This window comes from Tenrec ecaudatus, chromosome 10, assembly GCF_050624435.1.
Source record: "Tenrec ecaudatus isolate mTenEca1 chromosome 10, mTenEca1.hap1, whole genome shotgun sequence".
NCBI lineage: Eukaryota > Metazoa > Chordata > Mammalia > Afrosoricida > Tenrecidae > Tenrec > Tenrec ecaudatus.
Genome location: NC_134539.1, coordinates 3,532,553 through 3,548,067, shown reverse-complemented (window position 1 = coordinate 3,548,067; position 15,515 = coordinate 3,532,553). Strand labels below are relative to the sequence as shown.

At 58.6% G+C, this 15,515-nt stretch overlaps 1 protein-coding gene across 3 annotated transcripts in view; it reads left to right on the top strand.

The window, feature by feature from the left end:
* The window catches only part of LOC142458892 (zinc-regulated GTPase metalloprotein activator 1B-like), a 29,090-nt gene extending 19,904 nt beyond the window's left edge, over positions 1-9,186 (top strand). For all 3 annotated transcript variants that reach the window (XM_075559858.1, XM_075559859.1, XM_075559861.1), the window contains 7 exons: positions 2,926-2,970; positions 4,934-4,990; positions 6,199-6,250; positions 7,554-7,622; positions 7,706-7,771; positions 8,347-8,476; positions 8,744-9,186. In XM_075559858.1, the coding sequence (XP_075415973.1) occupies positions 2,926-2,970; positions 4,934-4,990; positions 6,199-6,250; positions 7,554-7,622; positions 7,706-7,771; positions 8,347-8,476; positions 8,744-8,805 (481 nt within the window). In that variant the 3' untranslated portion in view covers positions 8,806-9,186. The remainder of the gene's footprint in view (positions 1-2,925; positions 2,971-4,933; positions 4,991-6,198; positions 6,251-7,553; positions 7,623-7,705; positions 7,772-8,346; positions 8,477-8,743) is intronic.
* The last annotated feature ends 6,329 nt before the right edge of the window (positions 9,187-15,515 follow it).

The following is a 15,515-nucleotide window of genomic DNA, read 5'->3' as shown; positions in this document are numbered from 1 at the left end:
CGGGCTGTGCCCCGAGAAACTGAAGGCTTACGGGGGGCCCGCTTCTCAGAGGAAGTCAAACACAGTGTCTCCGTGAAGAGCTGACCGCTCTTTTGGGTGTAGATCCACCGCCACTGAGGTGATGCCAACTCACAGCGACCCTGTGACACTGCCCCTGTGGACAGGGCAGCACTGTCCCTGAGGGTTTCTGAGACGCGCAGTCTGTGGATGGGTTTCTGAGAGGTCAATCTGTGGATGGGTTTCTGAGAGGTCAGTCTGTGGATGGGTTTCTGAGACGCGCAGTCTGTGGATGGGTTTCTGAGACGCTCAGTCTTTACAAGAGGCAGCCAGCTTCATCTTCCTCCTGCAGGGGATACGTACGCTCTGAAGGTGAGAGGACAGCTGTCCCCGTGCGTCCTCTGCGGCAGTCTCTATGGGGTCAGACTGTCAGGCTTCTCTCCCCCACCCTCTCTGCTCATCTCCCTGGTTCTAGAATTCACTGCGATGGCACGCAGAGCTTAGGGTGCCCATAACGATGGGGCTTATTATGGCCAGGCTATCACGGGTCACGGATAGAGTTGTTGAGTCTACAGAGTTCCTGTAGTACTGCTCATGCGTGCCCAGAGGGGGTCCACAGTCACCAGCTCCCTGAGTTATGTGCCCACAGGCTCCCACGCCACCAGCCAGCCTCTTGTCCAGCGGCACTCGCTGGACTTGCTCCTAGGCTGGGCAGGGCAGTCCACCACTGTCTCATGTGCTCCTGCTGCTGCTGCTGCTGCTTCTCTGACGTCACAGCTGCTTTCTGGATCCGGGGAGCTTTCCACCACACAGGGGTCTTAGGTCCAGAGGGTACGCTCCACTCCTGGCTCTTGCTGGTGGTGAGATTCCCTCTCCTTCTCCTGGGAGGGCTCCCTGTATACCCAGCAGCACGGGTCCCTCCCCCACCTTCTTCCCAGACCGGTCAGGAAAGGTCGGTGAGCGTTGGAGACTGGCTAGGAGCATGTGGTAGTAACTCTCAATGCACCTGCCCAACTGGGCCTGGCCTGCTGACCTTTAGGTCCACAGGCCAGTGCTTCACCACTGTGACACCAGAGCTCCTTGAGTCCCACGAGGGCAGGGGTCATCTGGCTAAAAACCTCATTGCCGGGCCGCGCTGCTCCAACATTTCATTAACTCTCCCCTAATGTGACGGCTCGGAGAAAGACAGGCTTGCTACATGGGTGAAGAGTGACAGCCTGGGAAACCCGCAGGGGCAGTTCATCTGCCCTGGCCCAGGGGGCCACCGTGAGTCCGCACAGACTCAATGGCAGAGAGTGAGAAAGACGGCAGGCACTGCTTCTGTGTGGAGCGGTAACGTTGCTCGAATGGATGATTCCAAGGGCCTTCTGCAGCCCGATGGAGGAGCCTGGTAGGCAGTGGTTATGCATCGACCTGTAATCTGCGCAGTCGGCAGTTTGAACCACCAGTCGCTCCTCGGGAGAAGACGGGGTTCTCTGCTCCTATGAACAGTTTCCGTCTCGGAAACTCACTTGGGGCAGGTCCCCCTGTCCTGGAGGCTCGCTGGGAGCCAGCATCGGTCTGAGCTTGGCAGTGAGCGTGGTTTGGAACATCACAGGTTTTGTGGTCACTTGACTGTCCCAGTGATGCTGACAACGATGCCCCCTGGCTGACAGGAGACAGTTCAGACTGGTGGCCGGGGACCTCCTTTTCCTCCCCTGCCTTCTCCTCGGCTCCCTGCCTGTCCCCGGCTGTGCCCCTCAGAGGTACTTCTTGACCCCCTCTGGGCTGCCCCTACCAGGCAGCCCGTGGCACATCACACACTGAGCCTGCCCTCCCTGCTTTACTGTGGGCCTTGTCCCCGCCCGCAGAAGCCCGCTGACCTTGGTGCAGCCATGGTGCCTGATCATCGGTCACTCCCCGGCCGCCCTGTAACCTCTGCTCCTCCTCCTCAGAGGCGCTGGAGCGGGGACCATGAGACCCAAGCCTCGCCCTTGAGAACAAGCTTATAAGTTGCAGGCTGACAGACAAGAAGGGAGCACCTCTGGTGCTGGCTGCTAAGTCTTGGGCTGAGGATTGCCAGGTCGGGGGTCAGGCCCACCTCTCCGTGGGACTCTGCTGCTGGATAGAATGACAGCCTCGCCCAGGACCCCATGTGGGGCCTCGGAGTCAGACTTGAGCAGACAGCAGTGACTTGTCAGTGTTTTTTTATTTTGTCTCCAAGGGAGCCACACATAGCCCCTCATGTTAGTAACCCAGGGGGCCGCTGGCATCGTGGTCAGGGTGCCCAGCGGGATTGGGAGATGCCAGGCCTCTCCGTCAGGGCCCTCCCACTCTCAACTGGCTGGCCTTAGGAGACATGTTGAATGTCCACGTGTCTGAAGGACCCTGGCTTGCCCTGAACCTTTGCATTGAGGAGGGGAGGAGGCCGTGTGCACAGGGCCCCGGGACCCTCGGTGGAGTTGGGCAGACCACGTTTCCTCAGTGTTTTAGTCTGGGTAGACTAGAGGAACAAATTCATAAACACATGTATAAGTTTTATATACAAGAGCATATAGTACATTAAGTAAACATCCCAACCCAGCCCAGTCCAGTCCAAGGCCATAAGTCTGATATTAGCCCATATGTCCGATATCAACCTATAAAGACCTCTTCAGACTCACAAAACACATGCAAATGAAGCCAGATGCAGAATGCTCACAAGCCAGTGGGCAGAAAGTTTTTCGGTCCAGTGGCGTTGTAAGCATCTCAGCTCTGGCAGGGGTCTCTCTGTAGCTTCTCCGGCTTCAGAGGTCTGGTTGTGTCCATGTGGCTTCTCCAGCTTCCTTCTGTCCCAGCTCAGAGAGGTGGTTATGTGCTTGTGTTTCTCTTTAGACATAAGAGGTATTCTGTGTTGTTGTTTTTAAACAATATTTTCATCAATATCCTTAACTTGTTCTTTTATTTCAGATCCATAAATGGACTAGGAAGAATTTTGGAAACACAAAGATCGAGGTACTTTTTTAAGAGCTGCGATGAGCACTCATCCTAGACGGTGGGAATGGCTGGGATAAGTGTGAGGCGTGGACCGAGACTGCTTGGTCTGGACAGAAGAACAGTGCAGGCGCAGTGTGCTTATGATGGGCACTTCTCATGACTCTGGCGAGCAGGCCAGAATATGGCTGGGCGGTCAGGTGTTGGCCCTGGAGGGGGAAGCCTCTCCCACTGCCAGGGCACCCAGCTCCAGAGGCTGCTGGACCGAGTCATTCACGTGGCTTCTGACATCACAGGCTGGGCTTCCCAGTGCTGCATTCTGGTTAGAAAGCACCCCTCTGGGAGCTGGCTGTGTCGTGCTGGGGTCCCCTGAGCCTCTGGGGTCGGGAAGGCCCCGACAGTCCGCAGTAAGCATGTGGAGAAGACAGCTTGCCTTGAATGCCATCAGACCAAGGGGCAGGGACAGCACCCAGCATCCGCTCGTGGCTTGGACTGAGGTGGCTAGTCCGGTGGGTGATGGCAGGCCCATCAGTCCTGTGATGGAACCACGGAAACCCTCCTGGGACAAACATTGTCCACCCAGGAAGTTGCTGTTTCCTTGCAGGCCTCCACGGGGCCTGTGCACAGCCCCTCCCTGCCTAGGAAGTCTGCTTTTCCCCGCGAGCCCCTGTACCGGCAGCTCAGTCATCCTCCAGGGACCCAGATCCATCCCCCGACAATGTTCTTTGAGTCTGGGGAACAAAACAATCTGAGGGTTGATGGGGTCAGGTTTCCCAACGTGACTCGCCCCCCACAGGCTGTCCGCAGGGAAAGAGCAAGTGAGGACAGAGTCCCCAGCACGGCGCCCTGGTCTTTTCCTCCCCTGACTCCTTCCCATGATGCCCTGGCTTCCGTCCCGTGTCCTCAGACCCCCTGCTCCGTTTGGAGACCTGAGAGCAGCCCCTGAACCTGAGACCCCGTGAACCAAGATTGTGCTCTGACTGCTCCCCATGCTGAGGGGGCACTTGCAGGGGAGTCGCAGACGCGTTCCCTGTGAAGTGAGGAAGGGCTTGGGCTTTCGGTAGAAATTTCTTCCTGGAACCCTCCAAAGGGCAGTGACACAGCAGAACGCTCACGTGGTGGAAGGGTGTCACCGACGTCACATGCAAGGAGCGCTGCAGCAGCACACTGACCGGGAGCTGCTGCACCCAAGCTGGCTTCAGAAGACAGCGTGGAGCAAGGACGTCAGACGGATCTTGGCTCAAAGAGGGAATACCTGCAGTTGGCAGCCCAATGCGGAGCCACTACATCCCGGAGCTCCTGTGGAGTGCTTATGCTTTGGGCTGCCAACTGCAAGGTCATCCGTTTGAACCGCTAGCTGCCCTGAGGGCGAAAGAGTTGCAGTTTGGAGACCCGCAGGGGCAGTTCTGCCCTGTCCTGTAGGGTCACTGTGCTCTCCCTGCGGCCTGATAAATGCTAGTGGGGAAGGGAAGGTGGTGTCCCAGGAAACCCGGCCCCAAAGGTGCTGGGCCAGAACCTGCGTGCTGCCCCAGCTTCGCCTCATCCCCGGGGGCAGGTGCAGTCCAGCTCTGGACAACGGAGCTTGTTTGTGGCTTCGACGCTGGCTGGTGTGGCTGCACAGGTGTATTTGGAAAGCTCGTACAGTGTGTGTCGGGGTTGGAAAGATAACAGCAAGCGGGCACAGAGAGCCCCTGAGGCCGCCTGAACCCTCCGCCAAGCCTGCCGGACCCGCCCGCGTGCTTCTGACAAACTCTGCTTTTAGAAACGTCCGCGCACGCAGCGTGCTTGGTCCCTGGGGTTCTAGAGGTAGTCGAACGTGCTTTTCGTTGTGAATTGACTTGTGTCATGTCCCCTGTTGATTTCCAAAACCAGCCCAGCCGCCCACATTGCTGGCCAAGAGCCAAGGCGGTTTGTGCCCGTGTGAGCCGGTGTGCCCCCCACGCCTTACACAGCCTCCTCTCCCGCTGTGGCTTCTTCCTTTCAGAGTGGACCTGCGGGCCGTGCTAGACCTCCACGCCTTCGACGCCCTCTCGGGAATCAGGTGCGCTTCCTGCCCCCGCCAGCCCGACTGGGACACACTCTGTCCACAGCTGTAGGACGGATCCACACAGCCGTCTCCCCCAAGGAGCCCTGGTGGCAGTGGGTTATGTCTTGGGCTGTGAACAGTAAGGGCGGCTGTTCATGCCCACCAGCTGGAAGCTCTGCGGGAGCAAGATGAGGCTGTCTGTTCCCGTGAAGACGACGGTCTCCGAAACCCTCTGTGGGTCCCGCTGCCCCCTTGGAGGGTGGCTGTGAGTGGCTTTGGGTGCAGAGAGCACCGTGGTTCAGTTACACACTGTGTGGTGTCAACAAGTAACAGGGTTTATGAGGACAGGGTTCCTGCTGCCCCTAGATGAAGATCTCCCCCCACCCCCATGCCCCCTCGCGCTGTTGGGTACACAGTGCCAAGCCGTCCCTGGCCCGAGCGGAACTGTACAGGCTGACAGGCCAGACCCCTGGGACGGTCAGGCCCAGGAGCCTGGGAGGCCCTGCTGCCCACATGTGCTTCCAAGCCGTGTTCATACATCATTCGGGTCACTGGAGGAAGGGGCTCTTCACTGAAACCCCCACCTCCACCTAACTCCAGGCACCCCTCCCCCTCAAAAGAGGCCTCCCCAGTGCCAGCTGGGACATCCCCCCCCCGCCCCTCCAGTTTCTACAGGGCCCACTTCCTTCCCAAGTTGCATGCCACAGAGCCACCCCTCACCACCAACCCCCGGGGTCTGCCATGGCTGCAGGAGCCTGGTCACTGCAGGTCCTGTCCTCCTTCCTGCGTGTACCTGCCAGGACGGGCCGTGGACAGTTTGTGTTTTCTGTCAGCGACGTGCTCCTCCGTAAGATGCTGCCTCCCAGGAGTGCCCAGCACTGCTTTCATATTCAGGAGCCCGGGGCGGCGGGTGGGCTGTGAGGCGCCCAGAAACGCCTATTATGTGTTGGGGTTGGTATTAGGTGGGTTCTTTTAAGCCTCCACTGGACAGCAGTGCTGGCATAGCCCCGTTCTCCCCTTCTGTGTGCCCAGAGTACACGTGGGAGCGTGTGTGCATGCACGTTTTGTGGAAGCCAGGTGTTTGACCCTCTTGGGCCCCCCTGTCTCCATTTGGGCCCAGGAGAGCCTGCGGCTTGGGAAGGATGGGCTAGCTCAGGCCAGGAGCCCTGGTGTTGATGGCAGGCGTCAGTCACCTGCATTTCTCACCCAGTGTCTGTGCTCAGTCTGCAGAACAAGATGCTGCGCGTGGCCACCGCCCAGCCTCACCTGGACCAGGTAAGAAACTTTGAACAGTGGCTTCCTCGCTTCTCCTCGAAGAGCTTGGCCATGTTGGCGATGCGTCAGGATGCTCTTTTAAACAGGTGTTCCTTAGCCCTGCGGCGGATTTCAGCTTCGGGAGTGGGTATGTCACACACGCCCCTACCCATGCCTGTCCCCCTGAGGAGAGGGGCCCTGAGGCGTCTAGGTGCAGGGGCGGAGGAAGTCATGGCGCTCTGTCACCTTACTGCCATTGAGTCAGCGCCCTGTGTGTTTCCGAGACTGAATAGAAAGCCCAGTCTGGCTCCCGTGGAGCTGCTGTTGGTTTGAACTGCCAACCATGCGGATCACAGGCCAACTTAGAACTACGACACCACCAGGGATCCACGCTTTTCCTCAGACGCAGGAAGAGAGCTTGTGTGAGAGCAGAGGGCGGTTGTGGGGATTTCCAAAGGAAGGTTTCTGGGGCTGGCACCTCGGCCGGCCTCAGCACACTTTCTCCTTCCTGGGCTCTTGCTCACTCTGTCTGAGCAAGACGAGACGGACGCCGGCCGGGAGTGCTGGCTGCACCACGCACACCTCCCGCCCTCTGTTCCCCACCAAGGTGGACGCTGGGGTGATGGAGGCCAGCGGGGTTGGGGTGGGAGTTGTGGGCCCCTGGAGGAAGCCCTGGGACTCTGGTGTCTTCGCCCTCAGAAGCTGAGGCACCGCCTGGTCACTTTATGGCAGTGGTTCTCAGCCTCTGTCGTGACCCCTTTGGGGGTCGAACAACCCTTTCACAGGGGCTGAGTGATTCTTAACAGTAGCAAAATTACAGTTATGAAGTAGTAGTGAAAATAATGTTACAGTTGAGGGTTGCCAACACATGAGGAACTGTATTAAAGGGTCGTGGTGTTAGGAAGGTTGAGAACCACTGCTTTATGGAATGAGTGTGTGTGTGTGTGTGTGTGTGTGTGTGTGTGTGAGTGTGTGTGTGTGCGCGCACGCGCAAGTGTGACTGCTGACCTTCCAGAGCCCGTTTCCTTTGGCTCTGAGGTGGGTGTCGCGGCCTTCCTCGGGGCACTGCTGAGCAGAGTGCGGGCAGGCGGACCTGCCTCAGCCCTGGGACCCTGGGAGGAGGCATGAGCACACGGGTGGGGTCACAGGCAGCCTTCCGAGGGGTCTTCTGTCTGTGTAAGCAGGAAGCCTGCTACGTGGGGTGCGGCGCGTGTTTTATAAGGATGGTTGCTGGTGCCACCCTGCGGGCCGCGGCAGCCGGGCTCTCCGTCTTCATCTCAAGCCTGCACTTTGAGAAATGTTCCTCTGACGTCTCTGCTTTCAGAGCATTGTCACCGTCACGTTCGAAGTGCCGGGAAACGCCCAGGAAGAAAGCCTCAATGTGTTCGTCCAGGTGAGTGCCCCTTGGAGCCCCTGGCGACACCCAGCAATGGGGCGGGGGAGCGTCTCACTGAACATGCCTCCCGCCCCACACAGAACCTGCTGTGGGAGAAGACCGTGAGGAGCAAGGCCGGCCAATGCATGGAGGTCATCCGACTGAAGGTGGGTTCGCTGCCCGCAGAGGATGCCCCTTCCTGTGCGCGCTGGAGACCTGCTTGGTTCTATGGCCCCTGCAGTCCTTCACCCCTCACAGCTTGGCCACCTGGGACTTGTGCACTGCTAAACTCTACAAGATCAGCCGGGGGGGGGGGGGCGTGCAGCGAGTGCCTGGGAATGGGGGTGCACTCTGAAGAGGAGGGCTGCCCTGGGACTTTATCGTAAGAAACCAGTGCGCACTGCGGCCGTGTTTAAAAGCTGGCCCCAAGTCTTAGGAGACAGTCATTGGAATTAAAGTAAGCTCGCGGCAGCTTCTTATGAATGTGTGTGTTAGACAGGACCCCTGGTCAGTAGTTGCTTTGGGATGCAGGGAGATGAGATGAAGGGAAACAGAAGCACCAGAGTGCACAGCCTGGGGAGTCCATGAAAACGCAAACCCCTCCACGCACAGCTCCGCCCGGCGCACGCATGGAGTGTAGGTCAGAAACGATCTTCATGAGCAAGAAAGCCAGGGCAGGGATGACTATTAATCTGTTACCTCTGCTCTCGCGCAAACACTGAGTCCTCTGTCCTTGGCGCAGGGGCTGGTGTCTATCCGAGACAAACCGCACCAAGTGGTCCTGCAGGGGGTGCATGAGCTCTATGACCTGGAGGAGACCCCTGTGAGCTGGGCCAGTGACTCTGCGAGGACAAACAGACTGGTCTTCATCGGTGAGTCGAGGGCTGTGCGTGCACACCGTGCAGGGGGCCGCCCAGTCTCCTCTGGGCCCCGCCTTGCTGATGACGCTGCTGTCGGAGCTCCTTCCTGGACACTGGCTTCCCTCCAGACAGCTGCAGACACACGACTAATCCAAGTGCCGCTTCAGCTCGCAGGGCCCCCTGACCTCCCCTGTGCTGACGGGTCTGTGATGAGCTTTCAGTGCTGAGGGGCCGGGAGCGGCTCGTCGGCACTGCCCAGCCGTGCCGTTCTCTCTGCAGGCAGGAGTCTGGACAAGGAGGTCCTTCAGCAGCTCTTCGTGACGACAGTGCTGGAAACATGAGTGGGCGGCACGGCTCAAGGAAGGTCATGCTTGTCTGTGAAAACTGCAGCTTTCTTCTGGAAAGGCCTGGACAATAGAGGACAGGACATGTCCCCACTGGATGTCACCCCAGCACCCTGCTCACCGCAGTACTGCTGCTCCGAATCCCAGCGGGCCAGTCTAGGTCCTGATCCTAAACAACACATCAAATACAGGGACCCAGGACAGCTGTGCCACGGGATAGAGCGTCTTCAGAAGTCGGTTTCTGAACGACATGGCACCGGCGATGCGAGGTTCCTCTCCTGGCAGTCACTGATAGTGACGCTGCTGATGGGACCCAGCACCGCCCCCCTTTCACGTGGGACTTTCGGGCTGCGTAGACAATACAACATTTTAAATGAGGCCGGTCTTGTGAAGTGATGTGAAGTTTCTTGGGGCTTGCACTGGAATTTGATGCCACCCCAGGCTCGTTTCAGAAGTACCAGGGCTCTTGTTGGTGCCTGCAGGCTCTAAGTCATAGCAACCCGATGTTCAGCAGAGTGACACCCTGCCCAGTGCGGCCCGTCCTCCCAGTAGCTGCCGTGGGGAAGCCAGCCCATTGTTTAGCCGCTGTGTCCCTCCATCCCGCCAAGGGCCTTCCTCCACGTTACCGAGCATGACGCCCCTCGGCAGGGACGGGCCCTCCGCCACGCCATGCCCTCCACCACGCCGTGCCGCCCTCGCTAGTTAGTACCCTCCGCGCCTCAGGAGAGAGAGAGACCACGTCTCAGGCAGAGCCCGTCCCCTTGGGGGGGCTGTAGGAGAGACTTGGTGGGAAGAGGACACGTCACATGTGGGCCCCCACGGCTTAGTGTTTGCACACGTCAGTGCCATGGGCCATGGCATGAAATAGCCCAAAGGTTGGGGAAACCCATGATCTCTTCACTCCCTTCTCCCGCGAGATCTGGAAGTGAAGTCCCGGAGTCCCTGTGTGTCCACGAGTGATCCCCGAAGTCTCAGTGCATCGTTCTGTGGAGCTCCTGTGTGTCCGTCAGCGTGTGTGTGTCTCACTGTGTGTGTCTGTCTGTCTCTGGGTGTGAGTGTGTCTGTGAGTGTGTGTATCTGTGCGAAGGGCGCTTCGGAGTTGCTCTTTGGCAAAGCTTCCAGAACCCACCTGCAGGGACCTCCTGTCCACCCCCGCCCCTTGCCATCTTGGAGCCCCATAGCAAGGCCAGGACCTCAGCCTTCTGGAGAATGGGCCAAGGAGCAGTTTGGGGGTGCTGTGGTGGGGGGGTTGTCGAGAAGGCCCAGTAACCCCTGACTCAGGGATTCAACGAGAGCATTAGCATCTCCGCTCACAGGGAGCCCTGGATGGAAGTGGGTCATTAACAGGACACGGGGGATCATAGGGCTGGGGGGTGAGCAGCCCATCTTCCTACTTAGTAGGGATTTGTTCATTTTTTTTGCGCGGGCTATTTGAGACGTCTTGGCCAAGTGGTGCCCCGCGAGCCTCGATTGGCTGGGTCTGCTGAGGCGCCAGTAGCATCTTGTGGGGGCGGGTGAGTGAGAGGAGGAGGGGACCCTCCTACTGGAGTGCCTGGGGTTGGAGGAAACGGCGGGGGCGGTCAGGGAACGAAGCATAAAGCTGTGTAAGGCAGCGTCACGCGGAGAGGGAGCAGACCCGGCCTTGCCAGGGAACTCAGCGCAGGGAGTCCCCCGGCTGCCGGCTTCTCGGCTCGCGCTGGTTCCGCCCCGGCTCCCCGCGCCCGGCGCGCGGGCCCCGAACAAACACTGCCATGAGCTCGCCGGAGGCCAAGCGAGCCGAGGACCGCGCGGCGGGCGCGGAGGCGCTGGCCAAGCCGCCCTACTCATACATCGCGCTCATCACCATGGCCATCCTGCAGAGCCCGCGCCAGCGCCTGACGCTCGGCGGCATCTGCGCCTTCATCCGCGGCCGCTTCCCCTACTACCGCCGCAGCTTCCCCGCCTGGCAGAACAGCATCCGCCACAACCTGTCGCTCAACGACTGCTTCGTCAAGGTGCCCCGCGAACCGGGCCACCCGGGCAAAGGCAGCTACTGGAGGCTGGACCCCGCCTCGCAGGACATGTTCGCCAACGGCAGCTTCCTCCGCCGTCGCAAGCGCTTCAAGCGCGCGACCCCGGCCCCCACGCCGACCCCTGGGGTCCTGCCCGCGCCCCCACCGCCCCCCGCGCCCGCGCTGCTGCACCCGCCCCCCATGCGCTACCTGCTGCTGCCCGGACCGGTCGCGGACCTGGGAACCCTGGGGGCCCGGACAGGGGGCCAGGGCGCGGCGCAGCGGCCAGGGACCGGCTGTTCGGCTTTCAGCATCGACAGCATCCTGCAGGGGGTCCGGGCGGGAACCGCGCAGAGCCTGCCCCGAGTCCCGTGGGGGTTCTGCCAGCTGCTGCCGCGCGCGGGCTGCCGGCTCCACGCCGGGGCTGTTGCGCCCTGGCTGCACGTGGCCGCCAGGCCCTTGCTGACGCCGCACTGCGCCACGGCCAGGGGCGAGGGACTGGACCACCCCTTGGCTCCCTCCACCACGCTGCTGGGGAATCCGCCCGAGGACCCCGCGGACGCACAAGGAACCTCACCAGCCCTTTGAAGAGCTCCGCACCCCATTCCCCCAGGGCGGAGACTGGGGCTCCCTACGCCTCTAGGATGCTGAGATCCAGTGACCTCTCTTCCAGCCAGGGAGTTGACAAACGCAGGTGGGACTGGGGACCCTGGGACGGCCTGCTGAAGGACTTCCCTTGCCCTGCGGGTTGACTGTGAACGTGAATGTGGTCTCTTGTTCTGGCATGCGATGTAAACCAAAGCTGAGCGGTGTCCCATGCCCACGTACTACGCGCAGCCGGTCCTTCAGCCCCCCTGGATGGCAAGCTTATTCCCAGGGGAAACGGTTACCCCTCACCCTTGCTGTGGTCCCGAAACTGCCTGAAACCCGTACCGCATCTTCGAGCTTCTGTTTCTTATCTGTGTATCTTGTCTGTGGTGCCTTCCAAGGAGAGGTGCGCAGATTCACCCCAGCATGAGAGCCTAAATAAACGCGGTGAGACACCGCACTAAGTGAGTCGTTTTCTATGTCCCTCTCTCCTTCGCTTTCTCTGTGGAAGTGGCGCTCACAGCCTCCCTGCAAATTAAACAGGTGACGGTCAACTGTTGGGATGCTTCCGGGAAATCAGAAACAAGCACCGGTCAGCCCGGCTTACAACATCCCGGACACAACATCCCGGACGTTTGAAACTGACGCAGTGCTGGCTTTTAAAACAGGAGGTGCACTTTTGAAACCCCTATAAGACAAAAGAATGGTAAACTAGTATATGACCACTGAACTCTATAAATCGGCAGGTCAGTAAAATGGGTCAGCTCATTCAAAAAGCAACTCTGGCCATGCCAAAAAGAAAAAAGGGATGGACTCTTGCTATCAGCAAACTCACTGCCATCGAGGAGTGGAAGCTGACTCACATCAGAGAACTGCACCCCCTGCCCCGTGGGTTTCCAAGATAAGGTTGTTTTTTTTAATTTTAAAGCATTTTATTGGGGGCTGGTACAACTCTTATTGCAATCCATATACAAGATAACATTTATATGGAGTAGAAAACTTTCTCTTTCTCCTAAGGAGTAGTCAGTGGTTTTGAACTGCTGGCCTTGCAATTAGCAGCCCAATGCTTAACCACTGTACCACCAGGTCTCCTATATCCAGGGGGAAACAGAAACAAAGGGGAATATTATCCAAGTATCCAGGAGCGGTTCCAATTTCAAAAACCTTCTCTCCATGCAGGTACCTTATAGGGGTCCAGAACTCTAGAATAGAAAAGTTTCCCCTCCGTTCCAAGAGCTGGCTTCTCTTTCAAAGGTCTTTAACCGGGATCAGGAAGGTGGCACTAGCTGTGCTCCAGGTCTCCCGTGGGAGGGAAACAAGGAGAAGATGTGGGTCCCCAAATCATCTGGCAAAGAAACCAGGTTTTGGAAACCCAGGCCAAGCCCCTTTTGTTGCATAGGGCTCTTGCTTCCAAAGAACTGTGTTCTGTGGACTTCCGTGGGAGAGACTGGCTCTGAGCAGAAGAGAGCCTCTACCCAGCCATCCCCCCCCACCCCCACCCCCAGGCCTCCATTTGCATAACAGACCAAGCTTTCCAGGGCAGGTTAATTGATGGGTTTCTCCTGGCAGGTCTCATCTCCATGTCAAAAAAGGAACAGCGAATTCAGTTCCCCTTCATTGTCACACCCAGACCCGGGTCCCCAACTCCTCCGCCCTTGGAGACTTCGGGGAGCAGGTTAATCACTGGGCTGCTAGCCCCAGGACCGCACTTCTCAAGTTAGTCTCGGAACCCCACAGGGCAGTCCCACGCTGTCTCACCGGGCCACCGTGCGTCCCAATGGATTCGGTGGTGGGGAGTTTGGGTGAAGGTTTGGGGATGTTTTAAGGCGCCCTGGTGGCACCGTGGGGGAAGCACGGGCTGAAGCGCGGAAAGGCGAGTGGTTGGAATCCCCCAGCCGCTCCAGTAGCTCCAGCAGATCGCGAAGTGTTGTACCATCATCAATTGCTCAATCGATTGTAGAGCACTTTCTCTTTCTGTTGTGATTAACTCCCCATTTCCCCCAGCGTCCCCACCCTACCCCCAAGAAACCCTTATCCCAGTTACTGTCTCTAAAGAGCCAGCCCTCCTGGGCTTCACGAATTGAACTAAAAAACATTCGGGAACGCAAAACAAAGAGTCAAAAGAAAACAAATAAACCAAGAATGGGAGGGGGGGGGCGTAAGTATCTCATGCCAGGTTCCAGTCCATACCTTATTGGATACGATCTCGTTGAGCCCAGAGGGGCTCCCCAGGGTCTCTGTCCTGCTGCCCACATCTCCAGTGGACACCAGTGGGGCTCCCTTTGCTGGAGTAGGTGGCTGAGGGTCACTGGCCAGAGCGGGCAGCGGAGCTCCCAATTTCTGCGTAATGGACCCACATCCAGTTGAGACCTGCCCCAGGAAGGGGGCTTCAGCCCCAGAGGGTTCCGTCCTCTGTTCACCCCGAGGCTAGTGTTGCAAGCCATGGGCGGAAGGCTCAGCTCCCTGCTCACACCAACATGGATCCCAATCCCAGCAGCTTCCGGACAGGGTTGAATGGCCCCATTGAATGGTGGAAGGGATGTGGTGGCACTGAGGGGTGAGTGCTCGGCTGCCAGTCCCACACCCCTCCATGAGTTCGAGCCCCCGCCCGTTGCTCTGTGGGAGAAAGATGGGACTGTCTGCTTCCGTAAAGATTTACAGTCTTGGGGACCCACACGAGCAGTTCCACCCTGTCTTATTGTGCCACTGAAAGTTAAAAAGGAAGGAAGCCTCAAACTCACTGCCATTGTGGCCAGTGCCTGCTCACCGTGGCCCAATAGGGCACGGCAGAACTGTCCTGTGACTTTCTTAAGCCCTGAGCCTGTCATGGTGACTCTTTAGGCTGCTAACCACAAGGTCAGCAGTTCAAAACCACCACCTGCTCCAAGGGAGAAAGAGGAGGCTCTCCACTCTTATAAACAGTTAAAGCAGCAGTCCTCAAACTACAGCCCGCAGGCCACATGAGGCCCGCCGAGGACATTTATCCAGCCCGCCAGGTGTTTTTTCCCCTTTTGCTTTTTTACTTCAAAATAAGATATGTGCAGTGTGCATAGGAATTTGTTCATAGTTTTTTTAAAAACTATAGTCCGGCCCTCCAACGGGTCTGAGGGACAGTGGACTGGCCCCTGTTTAAAAAGTTTGAGGACCCCTGAGTGACAGTCTCAGAAGCCCACAGGGGCAGTTCTACCCTGTCCGCTAGGGTTGCTGTGAGTCCGACTGTCTGACCGCGGCGAGAAGTCTGTACAGTGAGCAGAAAGCCTAGTGTTCTTCCGAGGCGGGTCGCTGGGGGTTTGAACTGCTGTCCTTGCAGTTAGCGTAACCACTGGGCCACCAGGGCTCCTTGATAGAGTTGCTAGAGGTCAGAGTAAACTGGATGGAGGGCCTTTGAACTCTGTGGAAACAGCTGCCATGTCTTTATTTTGGGGAAGGAGGGGACCCAGAAACCACCCTCCAGCTTCATTTAGCAATCACGCCGTCCTCAGGGGGGGTCTCCAGCCCCTGCCCCCTACCCAGCACCCCTAACGGACTGATGCTTGAGTGGCTGGGACCCCAGTATTAAGAAGAGCATTGCGGGGGGGGGCCTCACTACTGGCCCGCTCCTATGTTCAGACATTGAGGCCACTTGGACACGCACTCGCATGCGCAGAAGACAACCCAGGCACGTCCAGGTCCCACCCGCTCAGGTCCCGCCCGCTCTCAGGGCCTCTGCATGGGCTGACCTCAGCAAGTCAGGAGCCAAAATCCAGCTTTAAGCCCTGGCAGGCACCGGTCATCACTGTAGATCTGCAAAGAGTGACTGCCAGCTGGGGTCCTCTTTGGCTGGCTGGCTCTTCTGTGGGCCGCTGGAGGTGTGGAGAGGGGGCAGGGCTGGAGGTCAGCTGAGGAAAGGGGATACCTGGGGGGCTCTGGCAGCGAACACCACTATAGGTCTGGTGGACACCACCCCCAACCCTCACTGCAGCCCCCTCCATGCTGTCCTTGATCTGCAGACAGCAGAGACGCAGAGCCTGGCTCCTGGCCATCTCTGAAGTCATTGTTCGGTTTGAGCCCATGGCTGCGGCCACTTGTCCGTCCATCTCGTTGAGAGCCTTCCTCTCTTTCACTGGCCTTCCGCTTTACCGAGCACAG